General features: G+C 35.8%; 2 protein-coding genes and 2 non-coding genes across 7 annotated transcripts in view; all 4 read left to right on the forward strand.

Annotated features, from left to right (window-relative positions):
• Nucleotides 1–1,671: 1,671 nt before the first annotated feature.
• LOC132156756 (BTB/POZ domain-containing protein 9-like) lies at nt 1,672–10,214 on the forward strand. 4 transcript variants are annotated; one of them, XM_059565761.1, is made up of 11 exons: nt 1,672–1,886; nt 2,576–2,787; nt 3,607–3,970; nt 5,065–5,332; nt 6,232–6,454; nt 7,018–7,137; nt 7,386–7,495; nt 7,573–7,762; nt 8,642–8,749; nt 8,857–8,935; nt 9,811–10,214. In XM_059565761.1, exons 2-11 carry the CDS (start codon nt 2,603–2,605, stop codon nt 9,967–9,969), a joined length of 1,806 nt encoding a protein of 601 aa, XP_059421744.1. In that variant the 5' UTR covers nt 1,672–1,886; nt 2,576–2,602; the 3' UTR covers nt 9,970–10,214. The 4 variants fall into 4 exon arrangements, with proteins under 4 accessions (XP_059421744.1, XP_059421745.1, XP_059421743.1 ...); XM_059565762.1 differs by having other exon boundaries at nt 2,584–2,787; XM_059565760.1 differs by having other exon boundaries at nt 1,672–1,880; nt 2,584–2,787.
• Nucleotides 10,215–11,986: 1,772 nt separating this feature from the next.
• Nucleotides 11,987–20,590, forward strand: part of LOC132156761 (AN1-type zinc finger protein 3-like) — a 35,550-nt gene continuing 26,946 nt past the window's right edge. Inside the window, exon 1 of the mRNA XM_059565767.1 lies at nt 11,987–12,076. The gene's annotated coding sequence lies outside the window, so the exon portion shown is untranslated. The remainder of the gene's footprint in view (nt 12,077–20,590) is intronic.
• trnav-aac (transfer RNA valine (anticodon AAC)) lies at nt 15,103–15,175 on the forward strand. The gene has a single exon. It is a non-coding gene; the product is annotated as a tRNA-Val (tRNA).
• On the forward strand, nt 15,845–15,917 carry trnav-cac (transfer RNA valine (anticodon CAC)). The gene has a single exon. It is a non-coding gene; the product is annotated as a tRNA-Val (tRNA).

Consider the following 20,590-nt stretch of genomic DNA (forward strand, 5'->3'; position numbering starts at 1 on the left):
TTTTTGTGTCTCTTTCCTTTAACTGTTTAAAGAAGCCTGTAGTACATTTGTTTCAGGATACAATATTGGTATGTACCCTGTTAAAAAGACACTTAGATTTGTATGAGTTAAATTAAGTAAAATGCAGCTGCAAACATACTTTGCATGTGTGAACGTGTCTGAACACGTGGTTTACGCTTCATCAGGTTTAAAGGGTTAGTTCACCCTAATATGACAATTAGCCCATAAATTACTCACCCTGAAGTCATCCTAGGTGTATGTGACTTTCTGCTTTCAGACGAATCCAGTTGGAGTTATATGAAAAATTGTCTTTGATCTTTTAAGCTGTTTCATGGCACTCAGTGGGTGTTGCACTGCATCAGTCCAAAAGAAGTGAAATAAAAGCGCCCATCCATTAAAGTGTCTCATATGGCTCAGGTGAGTGAAGTCCTCCTTTGATGCGTTATATTGAAGACAATTTTCAGTTTAACTCCGACTGGATTCGTCTGAAAGAAAGTCATACACACCAAGGATTTATGGGCTAATTTTTCCTTTTTTGGTTAACTAAGCCTTTTAAAGAAGATTAAGCAAACAGCTGACCAGGATTAAAATGTGTCTTTATGCAGAGTTGGCTGTTAACAAAAGCTTTTGCGTGGCTACAAAATAGGGTTGGCCAAAATGAAGAATCTTGCTGGGCAGCAATCCAACCAGTTGCTGTCGTGATTTGTGTCATGACAAGCAAGCTGGTAACATCCGCATTCAACCCTTTTGAGAAGCTGTAAGAATGCATTTAGTTATTATAAATCTACAGTATTTTAGTGTCTGACTGCTAGAAGTCTTAAAGCACAGAAGAGAATTCTAATTTTTGAGCCTTCTGCATTTTAATGCAAAAAGAAAGTGAGCTGAAATGTAGCTTCTTAATATTGGTATGAGTTAGCTTAATATTGTATTTTTGCTTAATGCATATTTTAATAATGTTTGTTAATCATTTGTTAATAAATTGCATTGGGTCATCTGAAGCTAAACTATTAGATTTTGGTAACACTTTACATTGCAATTCCATGAAATGATTAACTAATGATAACTAAAAATAACCAATACATATGTTTTGCAGTATTATTCATATCTGTTGAAGTTAATGCATATAAATATAACTGTTAATTGTTAATTGCTAGAAGTCAAAAAGCACAGAAGATAATTCACATTTTTTTGCCTTCTGCATTTTAATGCAAAAAAGAAAGAGTGAGCTGAAATTTAGCTTCTTAATATTTGTATGAGTTAATACAATAATATTGTATTTTTGCTTAATGCATATTTTAACTTTTACTTATTTGAGAATCTGTAAAATAACTCTTATAGTATCTTTGTGAGTGTAAGAGTAGTCCAGTTGTACTTCAGGTACTAATTCATAATGCAAATAATAGATATAAAGAATTAAGACTACATATTTCAGAGTACAATTTAACATTAACTGAAACTTATTTCACATAGTTGCCAAGATTTCTTGTTTTCGTTTAAACTTGATGAAGGCCTAAAATTCTAAATACTAAAGTATTAAAATACTACAGTATACTTGTACTAAACCTCCAAAAGTTCCTGAAATCCAGGTCGAAGAAAATATTCTTCCTCGGCACTCAATCGCGCCGGAGGCAGTAGATATTATTCCTCTTCCGTCCACTAGAGGCGCTGCAACATTAACACGCAAAGCACGGAGGACATCTTAAAAACATCCGGTAGGGGTTTCTGCGGCGGAACAGAAGGATTAGGAGGTCCTAACAAATGTGTTTATAACCTATTTTATTTAATGTGAGATACATATTTGACATATCTTCACTGGAATCAAGAGTGTTACCTTCTCGGTCTGCTTTAGCCGGAGACGGATTGAATCTGTATCAGTGTGGGTGAGTGTTTTTAGCTTACAGCTGAAGAGTCAGACATATTCTTGTTATGAGTCAGTTTTCACGACGGTACCATCACCTTTTTTTTTTTTTTACTTCTAACGTATCAATGTTAATTTATGAGTATTTATTTAGTGTATAAACGTGTTAGTGTCAGGACATATAATAAAATTTTGTTTCTGAATGGTCCTGTGTTATATTACGTAACGTTTTCTATGTTATGCTCAATTCATTTTTTTTTTACTTCTAACGTTTTAATGTTAATTTATGAGTATTTATTTAGTGTATAAACGTGTTAGTGTCAGGACATATAATAAAATTTTGTTTCTGAATGGTCCTGTGTTATATTACGTAACGTTTTCTATGTTATGCTCAATTCATTTATGTATTCTTATTGATAACCGTGTGTCGCAACAGAATGTATATACATTTGATTTTAAATTTTGATAATTTAATTGCATTTTAAATTGTATTTACCATGATTGAAGGATTTAAAACGAGACGAAAATTTAGGCTTGTATTTAGATTTGACAAAAGATGAACACTAGCAGTATGGAAAGTGACAGACAAGGGGGAAGAACTAATATACTAAAACATATGATAGACAAACATAAATGTCCTGTCCAGCAGGAATACTCCTTTTCTTTGTACAGTGTTCACTGAATAATTGAAAGGTTTTTTTTTTCTTTCTGATTGAGGTGTGAAGGTGTTCTCCAGCAGTGATCATGAGTGACAGTCATCCTCTGCGACCGATGAGCTCCGCGTCTGAGATCGATCACCTTCATCTCCTCTCAGAGCAGCTCGGGGCTTTAGTTCCCGGTGAAGAGTACAGCGATGTCACCTTCGTAGTGGAGGAGAAGCACTTTCCTGCACACAGAGTCATTCTAGCGGCACGCTGCCAGTATTTCAGGTTATTATTTGAGAGATGTTACATGTCTATTGGGGCGTTTTCTTGAATTAAATCACTTATGATAGGAACAGAATCCATTTTTTGTACCATAATGAAGCTAGGTCATTCTATGAAATAGGATGCATGTCTTTTTTTTTATCAATTTTTTTTGTATGATTTTAAACATTCAGAGAAATAATGTGACAAAAGTCATGCAGTCATTTGTTAATAAATTGCATTGGGTCATCTGAAGCTAAACTAATAGATTTTTGTAACACTTTATGGTGCAATTTCATTCAATTATTAACTAATTATAACTAAAAATGCAGTGTTTATTCATATCTGTTAATTAATATTAATATAACTGTTAATTGTTAGTTCATATGATTTCAAGTCCATTAAATAAAACATGTACAACTTTATTAGTTTATTAATAGATGTTTAAATGAAATTAGATTACTGCCCTAAATGTATTTTTAATTGTTAGTTCAGATACTGACTAAAGTAGGATGTGATTATCAGTTCGGAAAGCTAACAGGGTCAATGTTTCAAGTTGGTTTATCTTAGGAAAAGAATTTAATGCTGATACTTAAAAAAAAAATGGATGTTTTTATGTTTTCTACACAAAATCACAAAAGAAAAAAAAATGACAAGATCTTTGTTTGTATTAAAAAATTTACATCAGCTTTTCTTAATCATTTAGTTTGACACATTATTGGGAGACACATTTTGAGTCAGTTTGGTTCAATAACAGCGTCAGTGTTGCTGAGAGATACCTGTTTTGTAGAATGTTAATATCTTAACTTTTTTTTCTCTTTGTCTTTTGTTTGGACTCCTCAGGGCTCTGCTGTATGGAGGGCTGAAAGAGTCCCGGGACCAGGCGGAAGTTCGTTTGGAGGAAACACGTGCCGAGGCTTTTTCCATGTTGTTGCGATACCTGTACACAGGCCGTGCCACACTGAGTGAAGCCAGAGAAGAGACTCTGTTAGATTTCCTGGGGCTGGCTCACCGCTATGACCTCCAGCCACTAGAGGGCTCCATATGCGAGTTCCTCCGCACTTTATTGAGCCAGCGAAACGTCTGTCTGGTGTTTGATGTGGCTAGTCTGTACTGTCTGAATGGGCTGGCCGAGGCCTGCATGGCCTACATGGACCGGAACGCCACTGAAGTGTTGAAGTCAGACGGCTTTCTCACCCTTTCAAAGGTGAGTGATAGAAAATTTGACGGTAACACTTTATTTTAAGGTGTCCTTGTTACATATGTTAAATGCATTTACTATTATGATAACAATAAATTATGCATAATTACATGCAAGTAACTGTAAACCAAACCCTAATCCTAAATCTAACCATATAGTAAGTACATGTAGTTAATAAATATTACTCCGTACTTAAATCTATATTTATTCTGTAAGAAGGACACCTTAAAATAACGTGTTACTAATTTGCAAATTTTACAACATAATAATTATGTTGGCTTAAGAAAGCTAACTTACTGATTTAGACTATATAAGATTCTTCTTCTTCTGAAATTAAGTTTAAAATGTATTTGCTTTTAGAGTTTCAGAACTTCAGACTGAGTTGACTCAAGTTATATCTTGTTTACTATTTTCATTAAACGGATGATTAAAAATATGAAAAGATCCATAGACTTTCATTGATGGTGTCAAAACAAAAAATAAAATAAGACTTCTGGAGTGTTTAGGACAACATGTTAAAGCAGGCTATAAATGTACTAAAACATATAGCTTATCATGCTAACAACATGCTAATCATATAAAAACATGCTTACAGCACATTGTTCATGTTAAACATGTTAATAATGCTAAAATCATGTGTGCAACATATGCTAATTGTGCCAGCAAAATGTTAATCATGCTGGAACCATCCCGGCAATATATGAATCATGCTGAAAACATGCCAAAAACTAGCCAACAACATGTTATGAATATGTTAATGTTAGCAACATGTTTTTCATGCTAGAAACATCTTAGCAACATACTAAACATTTTAGAAACATGTTAACCATATACTTTCAACATGCTAATCATGTTAGCAACATTATAGAACAATGTGCTAGCAACATGGTAATAATGCTAGAAACATGCTAACAACATGCTAATCACATTTAAGACATGTTAACAACATGGTATTAACAACTATCTAATTATTTAATTTTTAAATTTCATGTTTTTACAACTGCGTCAAACGTTCAGGATAGCCAACTTCAAAGTTTGTCTTGATGAACTTTTTCGTCTAGTTAAGATAAATGCATAATATCCTCGTTTCCTCTCTGCAGTTTGCCCTGTTGACCATTGTGAAGAGAGATTCCTTTGCTGCAAGTGAAAGGGAGATATTTCAGGCCCTCTGTCGCTGGTGTCACCACAACGGCGACGGCCCAGAAACGAAAGAAGTGATGTCAGCAGTGCGTCTGCCCCTGATGACCCTTTCTGAAATGCTGAATGTGGTTCGTCCCTCGGGCCTCCTCAGCCCAGACGACCTGCTCGATGCCATACAGACCCGCTCGGAGAGCAGAGACATGGACCTTAACTACCGCGGCATGCTCAGTGCGTTTACTTCCCTCTGCTTATCAGTCTGTAGATACATGGGTCAAAAACGAGACATCCCAGTGTGGTGTCCGCATCAAATTAAATTACAAAAATGATTTTATAGACACAGAAACCACATTAAATGCAAGTACAATGTCTGCTTTATTGTTTCAAATAATATTTGTGAAAATAAAATGTCAAAATATGGGTGAAATAATGTTCTATTGTTCCGTAAAAGACACATTAATGAAAAAAATGAAACAATATGCTCATTCTGACCTGTGCTTATTAAAATATATGAAAGAAAAAGTGGCTATATAAAACTGTAAGTAGCACTTTAAGGACCAATTCTCATTGTTAACAAGCATGCATATTAGAAGCATATTGGCTGTTTATTGGTACATTTTAATGCTCTATTCTATATGACCATATTTTAGATCCCTTAATCAACCCCATACCTAAACTTAACATCTGTCTTACTTAATATTAGCAACAAATTAGGAGTTTATTGAGGCAAACATCATAGTTAATAGTGAGAATTGTAACTGTGTCGAGTCTTTTAATGACATATAATGATTCTGGTTCTAAATGTGCTTGACAAGATTATGATTTTTTTTTGTTATATGAACTATTGTTACACGGAATGACATTTTAGTGGGTGCCTTCTGTAAATCGTGCTAAAAAATGTGTGATTCTTTTATTTATTTATTTTTGCTTGGAAAAAAATAAAGTTAAACAGGACACATTCTAATGTATGGGAAAGAAACTAAAGTTGTGTGTTTTGATACTTGAGGTGGCAGGCGCTCTGATAGAGCCGAACATGAGCTGAGTCAGACCCCGAGGTAGAAGAAACCGAAACTGCTTCATCTGTTTTGGTTTGATAAAATGTTTCCACTGCTGTGCTCTGTGTCTTGTAGTCCCAGAGGAGAACATTGCCACTATGAAACACGGCGCTGTGGTGGTGAAGGGTGAGATGAAGTCTGCTCTGCTGGATGGAGACACTCAGAACTATGATCTGGACCACGGCTTCTCAAGACACCCCATAGAAGAAGAGGGACGAGCCTCTGGCATCCAGGTCCGCTTGGGTCAACCCTCCATCATCAACCACCTACGTCTGCTGCTGTGGGACAAGGACAGCAGGTAATGCAACACCAACGGGTTAGTTCACTCACAAAAATGATATTTTTGTCAACATTTTTCACCCTTGTGTCATTCTAAACCCCAAAGTAGATTCTCCGTGCTTTTGTTTTTCATATAATTAAAGGGAATGAGAATAGATGCTGATGAGACACAAGATCTAATGTTAAACTTAGCATAACATTTTAAATATATACAGTAACCTTACTATACTTTTTGTTACATGTTTGTTATATTGATTTACACTCTGTGTGGTGGCACTTCCCCCTAGGGACATATAGGCTATTATTAAACAGTAAAGGGCTTATTTAAAATGCCGATTCATTCTCTGCCAGCAGGAGGTGCTTTAGGACTGGCAGAAATATAATAGTTTCCCCGGTAACGACAGTAAACAAAGCAGTGCTTAGGTTTTGACTTTGAAACGTGCAGAGCTCATGTTTATTCAACAAAGTCAAGGCATTTTGGAAAATGTATTTGTGGTGGTCAGTGTTGATATTGTGGTGGGTCGCCATAAATCGAATGAATGGGAAAAAAGGTTTGTTATATGTGGTTTTTCTTATCTGTAGGTCATACTCATACTATATCGAAGTGTCTATGGATGAGCTGGACTGGGTGCGTGTGGTGGATCACTCCAAGTTCCTTTGCCGCTCCTGGCAGCATCTTTATTTCCCAGCACGCGTCTGCAGGTAGAACCTGTTACACAAAACCAACTGGGCTTTGTTCATCTTTGAAAATCATTATTTTTTTGAAAATCATTATTTTGTCATACTACATCCATTAAGGCTCAATTACATTAAAATTAAGGCAAAAAAGACAAATTCAAACAAATATCCACTGAAGAGAACAGAAATGAATTACTGTGTTGTAAGATGTTATATTGGTAACTGATGTCTGTGTTTGTGAACGTTCCTGTTTTGCTTTTTTGTGAATGCAGGTTTATTCGTGTTGTTGGGACACATAACACTGTCAACAAAGTGTTTCACTTGGTGGCTCTGGAGTGCATGTACACACAGCGACCTTTCACGTTGGAGAAAGGCATACTGGGTAATGTAGTTTTCCTAATTTCGGGAAGTTACACAAATTAGCTCGGCTCCTGAAACTCATCCCATGTCTCCCTGCAGTTCCCACAGAGAACGTCGCGACTGTGCAGGCTTGTGCGAGTGTGACAGAGGGTGTGAGTCGCTGCAGAAACGCCCTGCTGAACGGGGACACCAGCCACTATGACTGGGACTCGGGATACACCTGCCATCAGCTGGGCTCTGGAGCCATTGTTATCCAGCTCGCTCAGCCATACATGCTGGGCTCAATGCGGTACGAGAGCTCACCGTCATCCCTTTTTTTTTGCATACATTTTGTATGCAAAGAAAAGAAAAACAATGACTTTATTCAACAATTTGTCTCCTCTGTAGTTGTTATTTTTGTTTTCTTTGCTTTCAAAAAGAATGGTCATCGATTCATAACGTTATTATTGAACCACTGATGGCAGATGGACTATTCTGAGTATGCTTTTCATACTTTTCTGGACCTTAACAGTGTAAATTACCTGGCAGTCAATGAGACTGTCACAAGCCTCCCTGGTTTTCATACAAAATATCTGAAAACAAACAAAGCTTTTATGGGTTTGGAACGACATGGCGTTAATGATTTATGACAAAGTTTTCATGGGGTGGAGTATCCCTATAAAAGTCTCATTAAAAGTAGACCATATGACTTACATGAACAGTAGGGCATGAAACAAACTGAAATTGAATCAGTTGTTTGCAAAAACCTTCTCTGCCACACATCTCAAATCTAATAACAGTGGAGACAAAAGCACTTAAAGTGGAAGAAAATGGAAGAAAACAGGGCGAGTTAAACCACAATATTTCAGAAGTGTAGCCAAAAACATAGCCACAAGACATGTTAACACAAGGCTAGAGACTAAAATTACAGTCCTACTTCTAAAATAATGATTTATACAACATCTAGAAAAGTTTAAAAAATTAAACCTTTAAAATTCACTTTAAATCAAAATCAAACCTGTACAAAAGTTTCTACACATCCTGACTTTTGTACAAAGGAATGGTTTTCTGTTATACCCATGTTTCAGAATCTAAAACATTCCTTCAAGTTGGATTTACCCTCAATATGCCTTTCAAACATTGAAGTCTCAGTCTTTGGTTAAAACATACTGACTGTGTGTGTTTATAGGTTGCTGTTATGGGACTGTGATGAGAGGAGCTATAGTTATTATGTGGAGTTGTCCACAAACCAGCAACATTGGGTGAGAGTCGTAGACCGCACTAAGGTGGCATGCAGGTCAGTAAAGGGTTTCTTTATTATCTCATTATTTGTCATTACTGCCCCCCCCCCCCCCCAGTGTTTACATATAATTGTGAGTTGGTTCTTACATGTAATTCCTAAAGGTCGTGGCAGACTCTGACGTTTGACAGACAGCCTGCATCCTTTATTCGTATTGTAGGAACTCACAACACAGCTAATGAGGTGAGTGATCTCTCTGAACACTCTCACATGATTTTCTGTGACTCTATCCAGCTTCAGGTTAAAGGAGAAGTTCACCCAAAAATGAAAACTTGATTAAAATTGACCCTCATGCCATGCAAAATGTAAATGAGTTTGTTTTTTAATGGGAACGGATTTGAAGAAATATAGCATTTACATCACTTGCCCACGAAAAGATCAGTGAATGGGTGCTGTCAGAATGAGAGTCTACATGGCTGATAAAAACATCACAATAATCCACAAGTAACCCACATGACTGTAGTCCCTTGATGAATGTCTTGTGAAGTGAAAAGGTGCATGTTTGTAAGAATCAAATATATCCTTAGTGTTTTGAACACGTTATCCTCTTACATCAAAATCCACCAACATATTTGTTTCGATTTTTTTTTCCAGACTGTTTTCGCTTGTAAACAGTGCTTGATCTGTGCATATATCTCTCCTGATTCAGATGTGAGAACTTTTCAACAAGTGAAAGCAATATTAACATTTTAAAGTCAAAAGCTTTTATTGATATATTTCTTAAAAACAAGCTTTTTGTGAAGCTTTTCACTTCATAAGACATTAATGGATGGACTGGAGTGGTGTGTATTACTTGTGGATTATAGTGTTTTTATCAATTTAAACTCTCGTTTTGTCGGCACCTATTCACTGCAGAGGTGAGCAAGTGATATAATGTTTCGACAAATCTGTTCAGATGCAGAAACAATCTCATCTGCATCTTGGATGACCTGAGGGTGAGTGAATTTTTTGTGAACTGTTCCTATAATGTTGCATTGAATGCAATATTTATCAAACTCAAATTTTTTAATGAAACTCTGCAGCCCTAATGCAGTTTTTCCTCATGCTGTCTCCACTAGGTTTTCCACTGCGTTCACTTTGAGTGCCCCGCACAGGCGGATATGGTTGTTAAAGAAGGAAGCCCTGGACCAGATCAGCCCAAACCAGAATGCAGCTCACAGAACTCAGATTCACAGAGCCTGATGTCCCAAAAACCCTCCACATCTCCACACACATAAGCTATGGATGATTTCTCCATGCTGCTCACTTTCATTAAGTATGACAAGACACACTTGAGATGCTCAGCTTAAAAGGATGTTCTCAAGGTTATGTGCTGCTAAAGAAGGAACTTTATATTTATGAGACAATACTTGAGCTGAATCTATAACATGATGGTGAATAGAATAATGACTGTCACATGCACTTGTTTTATGATGTTCAGATAACTATAATAACCATAATAATAAAAGTATTAAAGACCTAATGTTTTTTTTATGCGATACAGTCTTATTTATTATTATCTAACCATTGTTTAATATAGGAAAGCACACATCAATCCTGGTTAAAAATAAAATCACCATGAGCTGCATAGGCACAAATATATGCAAAATTATTAACAGTATTAGTAGGTGAAATAGGAAAATTGAAATCATTCTAGCTGAACAACACAGCATAACAACATAAGGGTTTTTAGTTTCTAAACATCTCTCTTGAATTTTGATGATTTAATGCCGCCAATATTTTTAACACAAAATATTGTGGTGGACAAGAGAATAGGATGCATTTACTTTTACTTTTGAACTTTACTTTTTTTTGGCATCAAATCATCTTCTGCCAAATGAAAGTTTGCACTGAAACCAATTTAGTTTGATTGGACAACAAAAGATATGAGTGTTTTCTCTTTCCTTTTTTTAAGTTGCTATCTTCACTAATATAAAAACTAAGCAATTTTATGTCATTGCATTCTATAATTTGCATTCATCATTGTTTAGTTTTTTATTTCTTGCGCTCTCTGAACCACATTAGTACAGACTTAGGTTGGAACCCACCAAATAAGAATCACTGGTTCTGTTCAGGATGCTCACAAATTAATATCATATAAGTTGTGTTATAATGCAATCTAGAATTGGGGCTGATTTATTGTCAGGTGATGGAGAGAAACACAGACAATGAAACAGATCGAGACACTTTATTTGGATCATATTTACATGCTTCCCTCTCTGAGGACATGTAATAAATACTGAGTTTCAATCAGGCACCGAAGGGTGAGTGACACCATAATGCCACCTTCATTAATTAAGCAACCAGGAACAGATGCAACCTATCAAACTTCCTCGTCGCAATTAAGAGACTTCCACAAGGGCTGGAGAAAGATTCAGACAGACCAGGGAGTGTGAGGTTCAGTGGGACACTTTTATTAACCCTATAAAACCTATTGTATTACAAGATATGCAATACATATCTTGATATGTATTATGATATGCAAGTTTCTTAGGGCACTAAATGATCAACTGGATCAAACCTGTTGTGCACAATCTTCCATTTATATTCTTGTATGTTTTATTTTAATACTTTCATACTAATTGTGTAAAAAAAAAACGTCTGTAAAACCTTTAATGATTTTAAAAACTTAATATAACAACAGATTGTTATTAATATTTAAAAATGAACATTTACTGGGCTGCAAGAACTAAGCTTTACTTGATTATGCATCATTTATTAGGAAAATGAAGTTAAAATTGGTCAGATATGATACATTAGGCCTTTGAGGAAGATTTATGTTTTCATTAATCAACATTGTATTATGTTTAAAAACTGCTGAATTTTATGAAACTAAGCATTTTTTAATATAATCTTACAGGTACTAAGACATCATTCGACTGATATATTTATATGCATTTTATGTAAGCTGTTATACTGTTATTAAAATATAATTAATTTACAAACGATCAGAATTTGATTAACTATTGACCATGTAAATAACTACATTGACACCAAATTGCACAATTTTGCGGTGGTTTACGACCACCCTGACGTACGTTATAAAATATGATAGAAAAAATAAAAGTGCATTTTTTTCAGATTATTATTATTATTTTTTGTCTAAAGATAAATAAACATACATGAATAATAACAAAAGAAACAGTTTTACCATTAAATTTGTATAACAAATTTATTTGTAACGCATTCAAATCCGATTCATTCACTTAAAAGATTCGTTCAATATGTAAAAGAATCATTCGCAAACGAAGAAGACACGTCACGTCAGGTAAGAACGAGCGATGTCAAGATGGACAGGCAGTGACATGTCCTTATCCTCAAAAACAACAACCGAAATTACTCAAGGTAAAGGTTAATATAACCCACACTAAACATATATGTTCACTTTAAGGATAAACGTGGTTTGTGTCGACTAAATTGTCGATTGTTAATTAACGTCACACGAAAACTTCGAAATTCAAGATACGTTACGTTCACACAGTAACAAGACACCGACAACCGTTATGAGTGCTAAATACGGACATGTTCATACAAATTTAACATATGAAATACTGAAAACCACGTTCTATAACAAAATGTCTTAAATTTGAGATCGAATTTGTGATGAGTGAACTAACTTTAGTCGGCTCAAGCGCAGGCTTCGTGAAGTTCGCGCGCCATTATTTGCTAACACTGGTTGTTCTCCGCTAAATAATGGAGTTTGAATAATAAGATAAAACTCCAGGTTAAGTTGTTGACACAGATCTGAGAGGTTAAAAAAATATTTAGATATTGTTTAAATTCAGTGTTTGATTTTACGGACGTAACGTTATCTGTTAGGCCTACTTTTATATGCTAAAATATTGGAGTTTGGCTTGCCATTTGATGTGTAACGTAATGAAATATTTACAGGGTTTCTTTAAAAGTTTAAAAGGTCTTAATTCGCCCTTCCAAAGTCTTAAATCAGATCAGAAACCCTTATTCCTGGTTTCAAAGACAAGGTTTAAGAGTAGTCGCAGAGTAAAATGCATGTTGAGTCTTAACTGAAAGCAACTTGCATTGACATAACGTTACAGTAAAATATATGCCAGTGAAACTGATTTTGATCAAGATGCACACCAGGAAGTTTATTTTTATTTTTTTTTTCTCCTTCTAAGGCACAAAAAAAGTAAGTTAAATGTCCTAAATAAATTCTAAGATTGGCTTAATCTGACCCCTGATAAATATTGTATTCCACTGAAAGCATTTTTGTTTTCCAATACACATGTTGTGACACCATTAAAGCAAGATACATTTATATTCACATACAATACTTATATTCAGATGCAAACTGAAGTAGAGCTGCAACTAACTATTATTTTTTGTCGACTAATCTAACGATTATTTTTTCGATTAGTCGACTACTCTAACGATTATTTTTATAACAATAAATAATTAATCTAATGTTCTTTTTTTGATTAGCTAATGAATCCTTTGGATAACTTTACAAAAAAATATAAGTACAACTTCTAATATAATATTTCAACCTTTATTTATTTTCAACCAATGTGGTTGAAGTTTTTACAGTATACAAAAATAAAGAGGCAAAGAAAATTATTTTACTATGGTAAATATGAGTTTACGATAGTGCTTATAATTAAACCACAGTAGCCACAAATTTACAGTTGTCTGAGATGTCATGAAATGTTCTTTAGCATCACAAACCATAAAATGTAGTCAGGGTTCTGCTATGGTTTAGCATGGTTTCCAGAGATCTGGAGCTGATTATGGGTAACTCGGTGGTCTGTGACTGTTGTCTCGCGGCGCGCTGTCTTTTAAGGGGCCGTTCACATATCGCGTCTTTTGTGCGCTCAAGTTCGTTATTTCCAATGTAGGCGCGCGTTATGCGTGCTCATAATGGAAGCGACGCGCACGCGAAATCAGGTGCGTACGCACCGCATCGAGTTAAAAACATCTCAACTTTTCGGAATGCCGCAAGCGGGTCATGTGACAAGAACTAACCAATCAGTTTCATCCTTTCCCGTAACAATGTTGAAAGCTCAGCTAAGATGAGGGAACAGCTGATCATAGCTGTATATGGATTGCCATTTTGAAATAAATTTAGTAGCAGAGCTACTGCAAGCGATTTTTAGTGCTGCAAATCCATTTATCCTTTGCTGAAATTTTCACGTCTTCATGGAGAGAACACGTCATGGTTGCTTAGCAACGGCAGACATCCCAGGGGCGCAACTGCCCGAGCCCTTTGGAAAGAAGGAGAAAGCGGCGCGAATAGCATTTTCCACGCGTTTTATGTGAACGGCCCCTAACACGTGTTCGAAACCCGCTCCAACACAGACTTACTTTATTTTTTATTTTATACTTACTTCAGCTGCTACGGGTGATCATACCAATAACTTGTAATCTTTACAAGAATATCAGAATCATGCAATGAGCAAGTCTGTGTTTATTAGACACTTAATAATATCACTTTTAGAATCGCCGAATCTGCTGCGGTCGTTCCATCACATCTGCAGCAGAGACCTGAACCAGGAAGTTGGTCACCAGATCACAGGGTAACCAGTTAAACCGTAACACCGGAGAGCGCCAGGTTGTTTTCCTCTGAGGTGCTCGTGCATCGCAGTTGTGCTGCCGTGGTACACCATATCGGTTTTTCAAAGGGAACAAATGGCCATTTTATTTGGCCTCTGTTTGAAGTATTCCCATACTTTTGATAACAGTGGTCTCTGTTTTTGTGATAGAATGTAACTTTCTCCATTCCCAGTATACCATTACGCGAGATATAAATAGTGTGACGCGTCGATGCATTTCACGCACGTTGACGTATTTTTGTAGTCGACGTAATCGATGACGTCGACGCGTCGTTGCAGCACTAAACTCAAGACATGAAGTCTTGTTTTCTGAGAAACTGAACAAAATTAAATTTCACTGCTGGTCATATTCTCTCCATATAACCATGTATTTGACAAATACATATGATTAATCTTGAATCTTATGCCTAAAACAAGAACTCACACTGTCAATGGGGAATGAAAACTTGTTTGAATTAAGTTTTTTTTTTCTGTGTCCTTTGGAAGGTGATTGATTCTATTTTCATCAATAAATTTCTCAGAAGAAAAAAAGGTTTTCCATCTTATATTCACTGAAACCTAGCCTAAGTGCAATAGCCACATAATGACTTTGACTGGTTTCCAGTTACATCATTATTACACAGTGTTTTCTTTCTTTTAACATGGACGTCAAAACCAGTTTAAAATCCACTGAATGCAACAACATATTTTTAGTTTAATGTACATGTATATGCTTTATACTTCAGTCAAATAGCCTTTTAATGAATATGACTAGTTTCCAATGAAACCATTACAATGTCATGGATACATGACCATGACATGGAGGTTTCCGTAGTGTAGTGGTTATCACGTTCGCCTAACACGCGAAAGGTCCCCGGTTCGAAACCGGGCGGAAACACATTTTGGTTATTATTTTTTATTATTATTATTGGTTAAACACAAGCTTATGAATGTGAACATGTTAGATCTGTATAAAATGTATCTTAAAGACTTAGGTTCAATTCAGAACAGTATACTAGCACACTACCATGGTAGAAAGATAATAAGAGTAGTATGCTAGCATGCGGTACTAAATTAGCATTAGCCCCTACAAACTTCATAATACTAAAAATGCTTATTTTTCCATTAAATAGCCGATTATACCATATATTTATCTATGGATAAAAAATATTAAGTGTTATTACCTTGATTTTTTTGACTCATACTCATAAAATAATTATTTTTACAAATCTGAGACAAACACACAAGTATTTTTGAATATTTTTCAACAGAGAAAAGTCTTGTGAGAAGTGATGGGAGCAAATCGTCCATGGCGAAAAGATCAAAACGAAATAAACTCTTATTCATTAAAAAAATTCACAGAGTTGTGAGTAAAGTTGCAAGCTTTAAATGTATAATAGTCTGAAAAACTAGTTATTAGTCTCAAAAAATAGTTATTACTAATAGAACAAAAATAAAGAAATTAAAGTTTTCATTATAAAACTAATGTCATTATTGTCATTTAGTCCAGGTTTGGTATGTAAGCTCATAGTTTATTTTGAAATATTACCATGTTACATACATGTAGGTTTCCGTAGTGTAGTGGTTATCACGTTCGCCTCACACGCGAAAGGTCCCCGGTTCGAAACCGGGCGGAAACATCATTTTGCAACCATCGGTTTGTTTTACATCCCTGAATTGGTCTATCCTTTCTCATTTATGCTATAGTCTTGGGAAAAAAAACATGTTGATTTTCAAAGGCTTGTGCACTAAATAAAAAAAAAACTGTTTATAGCGATCGCAAAACTTAACTACTCCTCCACAAGATGGCGTAATAGAACCAGTAATGCTGGGTAGTCTTGCACTCATCAGCAGGCTGGTTCTTACGCTGTGTTGATCTTACACAAACCTCTCCTAACCTTCTTCTAACCTGCAATCTATCTCATTATTATCGCTTCACTCCTCCTGTTTTAACATCTCTCTCTTTCCTTCCATTGCATTTGCCGAAGGTTTTTCTCTGTATTCCCTTTGATCCTCCTCCTTCCTCTTCCCATGCCCTGTAAAAGCTCTAATGAGACTCTTGCTTTGGCTCTTCTTGACCCGTCAGCCACAGTCAAATTCACGTGACCAGACGTGGACATGTTCTGTCCACCTCCATTTGTTTTTTTCCAGTTGTCACATGACCTGCGGTGCGCTTGCAGCATTCTGAAAGTTGAGATGTTTTTAACTCGATGCTGTTCGGACGCGTCTGGAAAAAACGGGACCGCGTCGCTTCCATTATGAGCGCGCTTACCGCGCGCCTACATTGGAAATAACGAACTTGAGCATGCAAAAGACGCGATATGTGAACGCCCCCTAAAAGAACTGCGGTCTTCTAGTACTTCAAATATGCCGTGGAGAATCACAGAAAGTGATCCAAGAACATTGTTGCAGCATCTCTCGAGCAACTAATAAACACCGCTAACTTGGAGAATGCAGTGAAAACTCCTCTTCTCGCGTCTGCCCTAGACCCTCGGCACAAACATCTCAGGTTTCTCGATGAAAACATGAGAGAAGTAAGAAAAAAAACCTTTTTTGAACATTATGAGAAAATTTTCCTTGATGCGAGTGGTGCGGATGCAGCCGCTGTCACCAACGATGAAGAAGATGCAATGCCCACTCGTCCGAAAAGGCTGAGCCAGTTCTCCAGCGATGATTACAGAGAGTCCAGCCGAGACGAGTGGGAACAGTTCTTGCTGGAGCCATGTATTCCACCAGATGAGGATCCCATTCAGTGGTGAAACGAAAACACGAAGCGCTTCACAAAACGCATTCGCTTACGTCTGTGTCGTCAGAGCGCGTTATCTCCGCGGCCGGCCTTATTGTTAACAGACTAAGGAGCCGACTTTCCCCCAATCATGTTTACATGCCCGTATTTCTTAACAAGAACATTTGAAACAATAGAAAAAAAAGCAAAAAAGATTTGCTGACAGTTTAAAAGTTAAGTGTACAATAGCCTAATTGCTGCAGGCTGCTTTACGTTTTTTCTTTGTTCACTTTTTTTTTTTGCTTTTAATCTGTACTTTTGTTTGTTTGCACGCATTGTTAAAGGTTTTCAGCTACAAAACACGATGTGTAATGTTCAAGCTTATTGTAGGCTTGTTCAAAATGACGAAAACAATTGTTGCTGAAAAATAACGTCTGACTCATTAAACTTAATTTAAATAAACGAATATTCGAATATTCATTTTTTGTGAGCTCAAACATTCGAATGTGATATTTGTGGAAAACGCCCATCCCTAATTTTTAGTGCTGCACAAATAAAATGAACACTGTATGAGTGGTGTTGGACAATGTCTATGGTAACATACAGTATTGAGCCATACAATTACATGATTTACAGTTCAGATACAGGTTTTCACAAAAACAGGCCGTATTGATTGCAAATTCAAAAATAAGACGAGAAAAGAAAATGCGGTACTTATTAAAATAATCACCCTTTACTTCAATATATGAACACAGACAACCGCTGTTAAAAGATTAATATAAAGTTACCCATTCTATGACAAGTAAAATAATGGCAACTTACGAAACTCTGATGAAGAAGGCTCTCCTCGGAGTAGCTGCAAGTGCTGCGTCTTCTTGTGTGGCAGTATTATGCCTTAACGCTGACACCTGTCACACAAAAAGACGCAGTGCTCGCAGCTACTCCGAGGAGAGCCTTGGAGCTCAACCAGGTTCTGGCGCTGGAGTATTTACATGTGGTGTTATCATAAGAGAACTATTCATTTTAAATATTGCGGTTATAGCTAATAACAGTATATCGTCACGCACTAAATTAACACAATATCAATAATTGTTGCTTTGAATATCAAGCTTATCATCAATACGGGTATATCGCAACACCCCTAGTTCAAATAGAGACACCTGCACCACGTTTTGACTTGAAACGTGGAACGCTCATATTTAGTCAATGACATCATTCATTGCCTTTTGAAGTTTAATCCAGCCTTATCGCAACTCTTTTCTTGTCATCCCCAACTGTAAGACCTCTTGAAATTATAATTAAGGCATTTGTTATACCATTTAAATGTTTTAATATATATTCAATATCTTTTTTTTTTATTATTTCACCACATTATTATTTTTAGTATATTTTTGATCAAATAAATGCATTAAAAGAGACTATAAAGGGCTCAAGCAGCAGGCGACAAAACTAGTTCACGCTTCTAAAAAACAACTGATATAGTTCTTATCATGTTCAACTTTCATTCTCGTTGTGAACAGGCCTTTATACTTTTATTAAAAAAAAAGTTTTAGTTTTTACTGGTTATTTATTTAATGAAAAACTACTTTGCACACTTAGTCTAGTTGGGTTATTATAGCAAGAGGGGAATTTTGTTGAACACCCCACACCACAACCCCATAACACATTACTGTAGACATTACATTACTGCAACAAGAGTCCAATCCAGTTATAACCAGATTAATGTTTCTTATAAGAGGGATGCTTTCTGTTATCCTATCCACAGCCCTATAAACACTGAAACACTTGTCAATAAAGCTCTCGCTCTTTCTTGGGAAATAATTAAAGGATAAGAGAAGCACTCGTTCATGGAGAGACATGCACACATAAAGATTTCCCATGAAATCCATAGCTGTTTGTATCTAAAACATCCCTCTTCTGAAATTGGCCCTCATGAATAAAGCAGCTGTATTGACATGCTGAGTTTCTAGAACAGCAAGTGGCAGATTTTCTTTTATTTTTATAATAGCGTTTTTAAAATTAAGAATCTATCTATCTATCGATCTATCCATCCATCCGTCCCTCTCCATCTGTCTGTCCATCCATCTGTCCATCTGTCTGTGAGATAATTGCCTAGTTGCCTGGTCAAGCCAACATTAAAAAGTCAAACTTTCTCTTCTAGACAAGTCTTAATCATAGCAAGGTTTGAAGATCAACACTTGGTGAATGTTTGTTTTAAAAGGTTACTTTTATGTTTGAAAGTTTATTCTTAAAAAGTGATACTTAAAAAAAAAAGGTTCTTTAGTGACATTTATGGTTCCATAAAGAGCCTTTAGCATCCATGCAATTTTAACTCTTTCCCCGCCTGCATTTTTGAAAAAGGTTGCCAGCCACCATCAGCGATTTTGATGATTTTCACTCACATTTGATCTACATTATACATACATGTATGAATATTTGAATATGCAATACACCAAAATAAAGATCACAGCCTCCACTTTAAAAAAATAAATAAAATAAGTTTTATTCTATCTTAAAGCATTATTATTATTTTTTTTATCAACACTTGAATATAGGTAGGTTTCATAAAAATGCATAATTTGGAGCAAAAAGCATTTTTATCAAAAACTAAATCTGGATAATATTCAGTATGATTATCAAAAGCATAAATCCAATAAATCGCTTCCATCAACACCTCCAAAGCTTGCACAGACATATACCACTTCCTGGATCAACATTTTACTCTGTAACATTATGCTATTTCCATTTATATGCTGTCTATTGATAATGAACAGATTATTTTTAATATGCATTTGTTTAAATAAGAGAAAGCTTGTTTCTCTATCCTGTTCACATGTATTTTTGTTCTGAAGATTTTTTTAACTTGTTCAGAAGATGTGTAATAGCGCCCCCAAGTGTATTTCACTGAAAACACGAAAAGCCATAAAAACTTATGAATGGTGGAGAAGGGTTGTCTTCTAAATGACGAGATAACTCGTCAGTGGTGGGGAAAGAGTAAAAAATAAATTGAATTGAAATCCTTTTTTTTTTTTTTGCAGCGATGCCATAGAAGAACCCTTTTTGGTTTGTCAAAGAACCTTTCAGTGAAAACTTCTTAAAATAACTATTTTTTATTTAGCGTTGTCAACCTGTGATCAGATTGAAAACACGTCTTAATACCAGGTGCCTTTCCCATTATAAAGAACCTTTTTTTAAATGAAAAGATTCCATAAATATTAAAGGTTCTTCGTGGAATCTTCAATGCAAAAATAAAGAACTTTATTTTTAAGATTGTGGAATCTTTCCATTCCATGAGATGTTCTTTACTGTGGACAAATGTTCTTTTAATTACATTCCACACTATGCATGATGCAAAAAAGCCAGGCGAATCACCGACGTACTTTCCGAGCAGCAACCTCCGCTCTCTCTCGTGAAGCCCATATGGAAGTGACTTAAACTGTGTAATTCATCGACTGGCCGCTTGACGATGGCTGCAAAAGGGAGTCAATCCCATAGACTCCACTTGTTAAAATGCCCAACTTTACAGCAAAAAAAAAACATGTTTACTGCCTGGTGCAAAAAAATATTTTGGTCTATATAGCTAATTTT

Source organism: Carassius carassius, chromosome 14 (genome assembly GCF_963082965.1).
Source record: "Carassius carassius chromosome 14, fCarCar2.1, whole genome shotgun sequence".
Taxonomy (NCBI): Eukaryota; Metazoa; Chordata; class Actinopteri; order Cypriniformes; family Cyprinidae; genus Carassius; species Carassius carassius.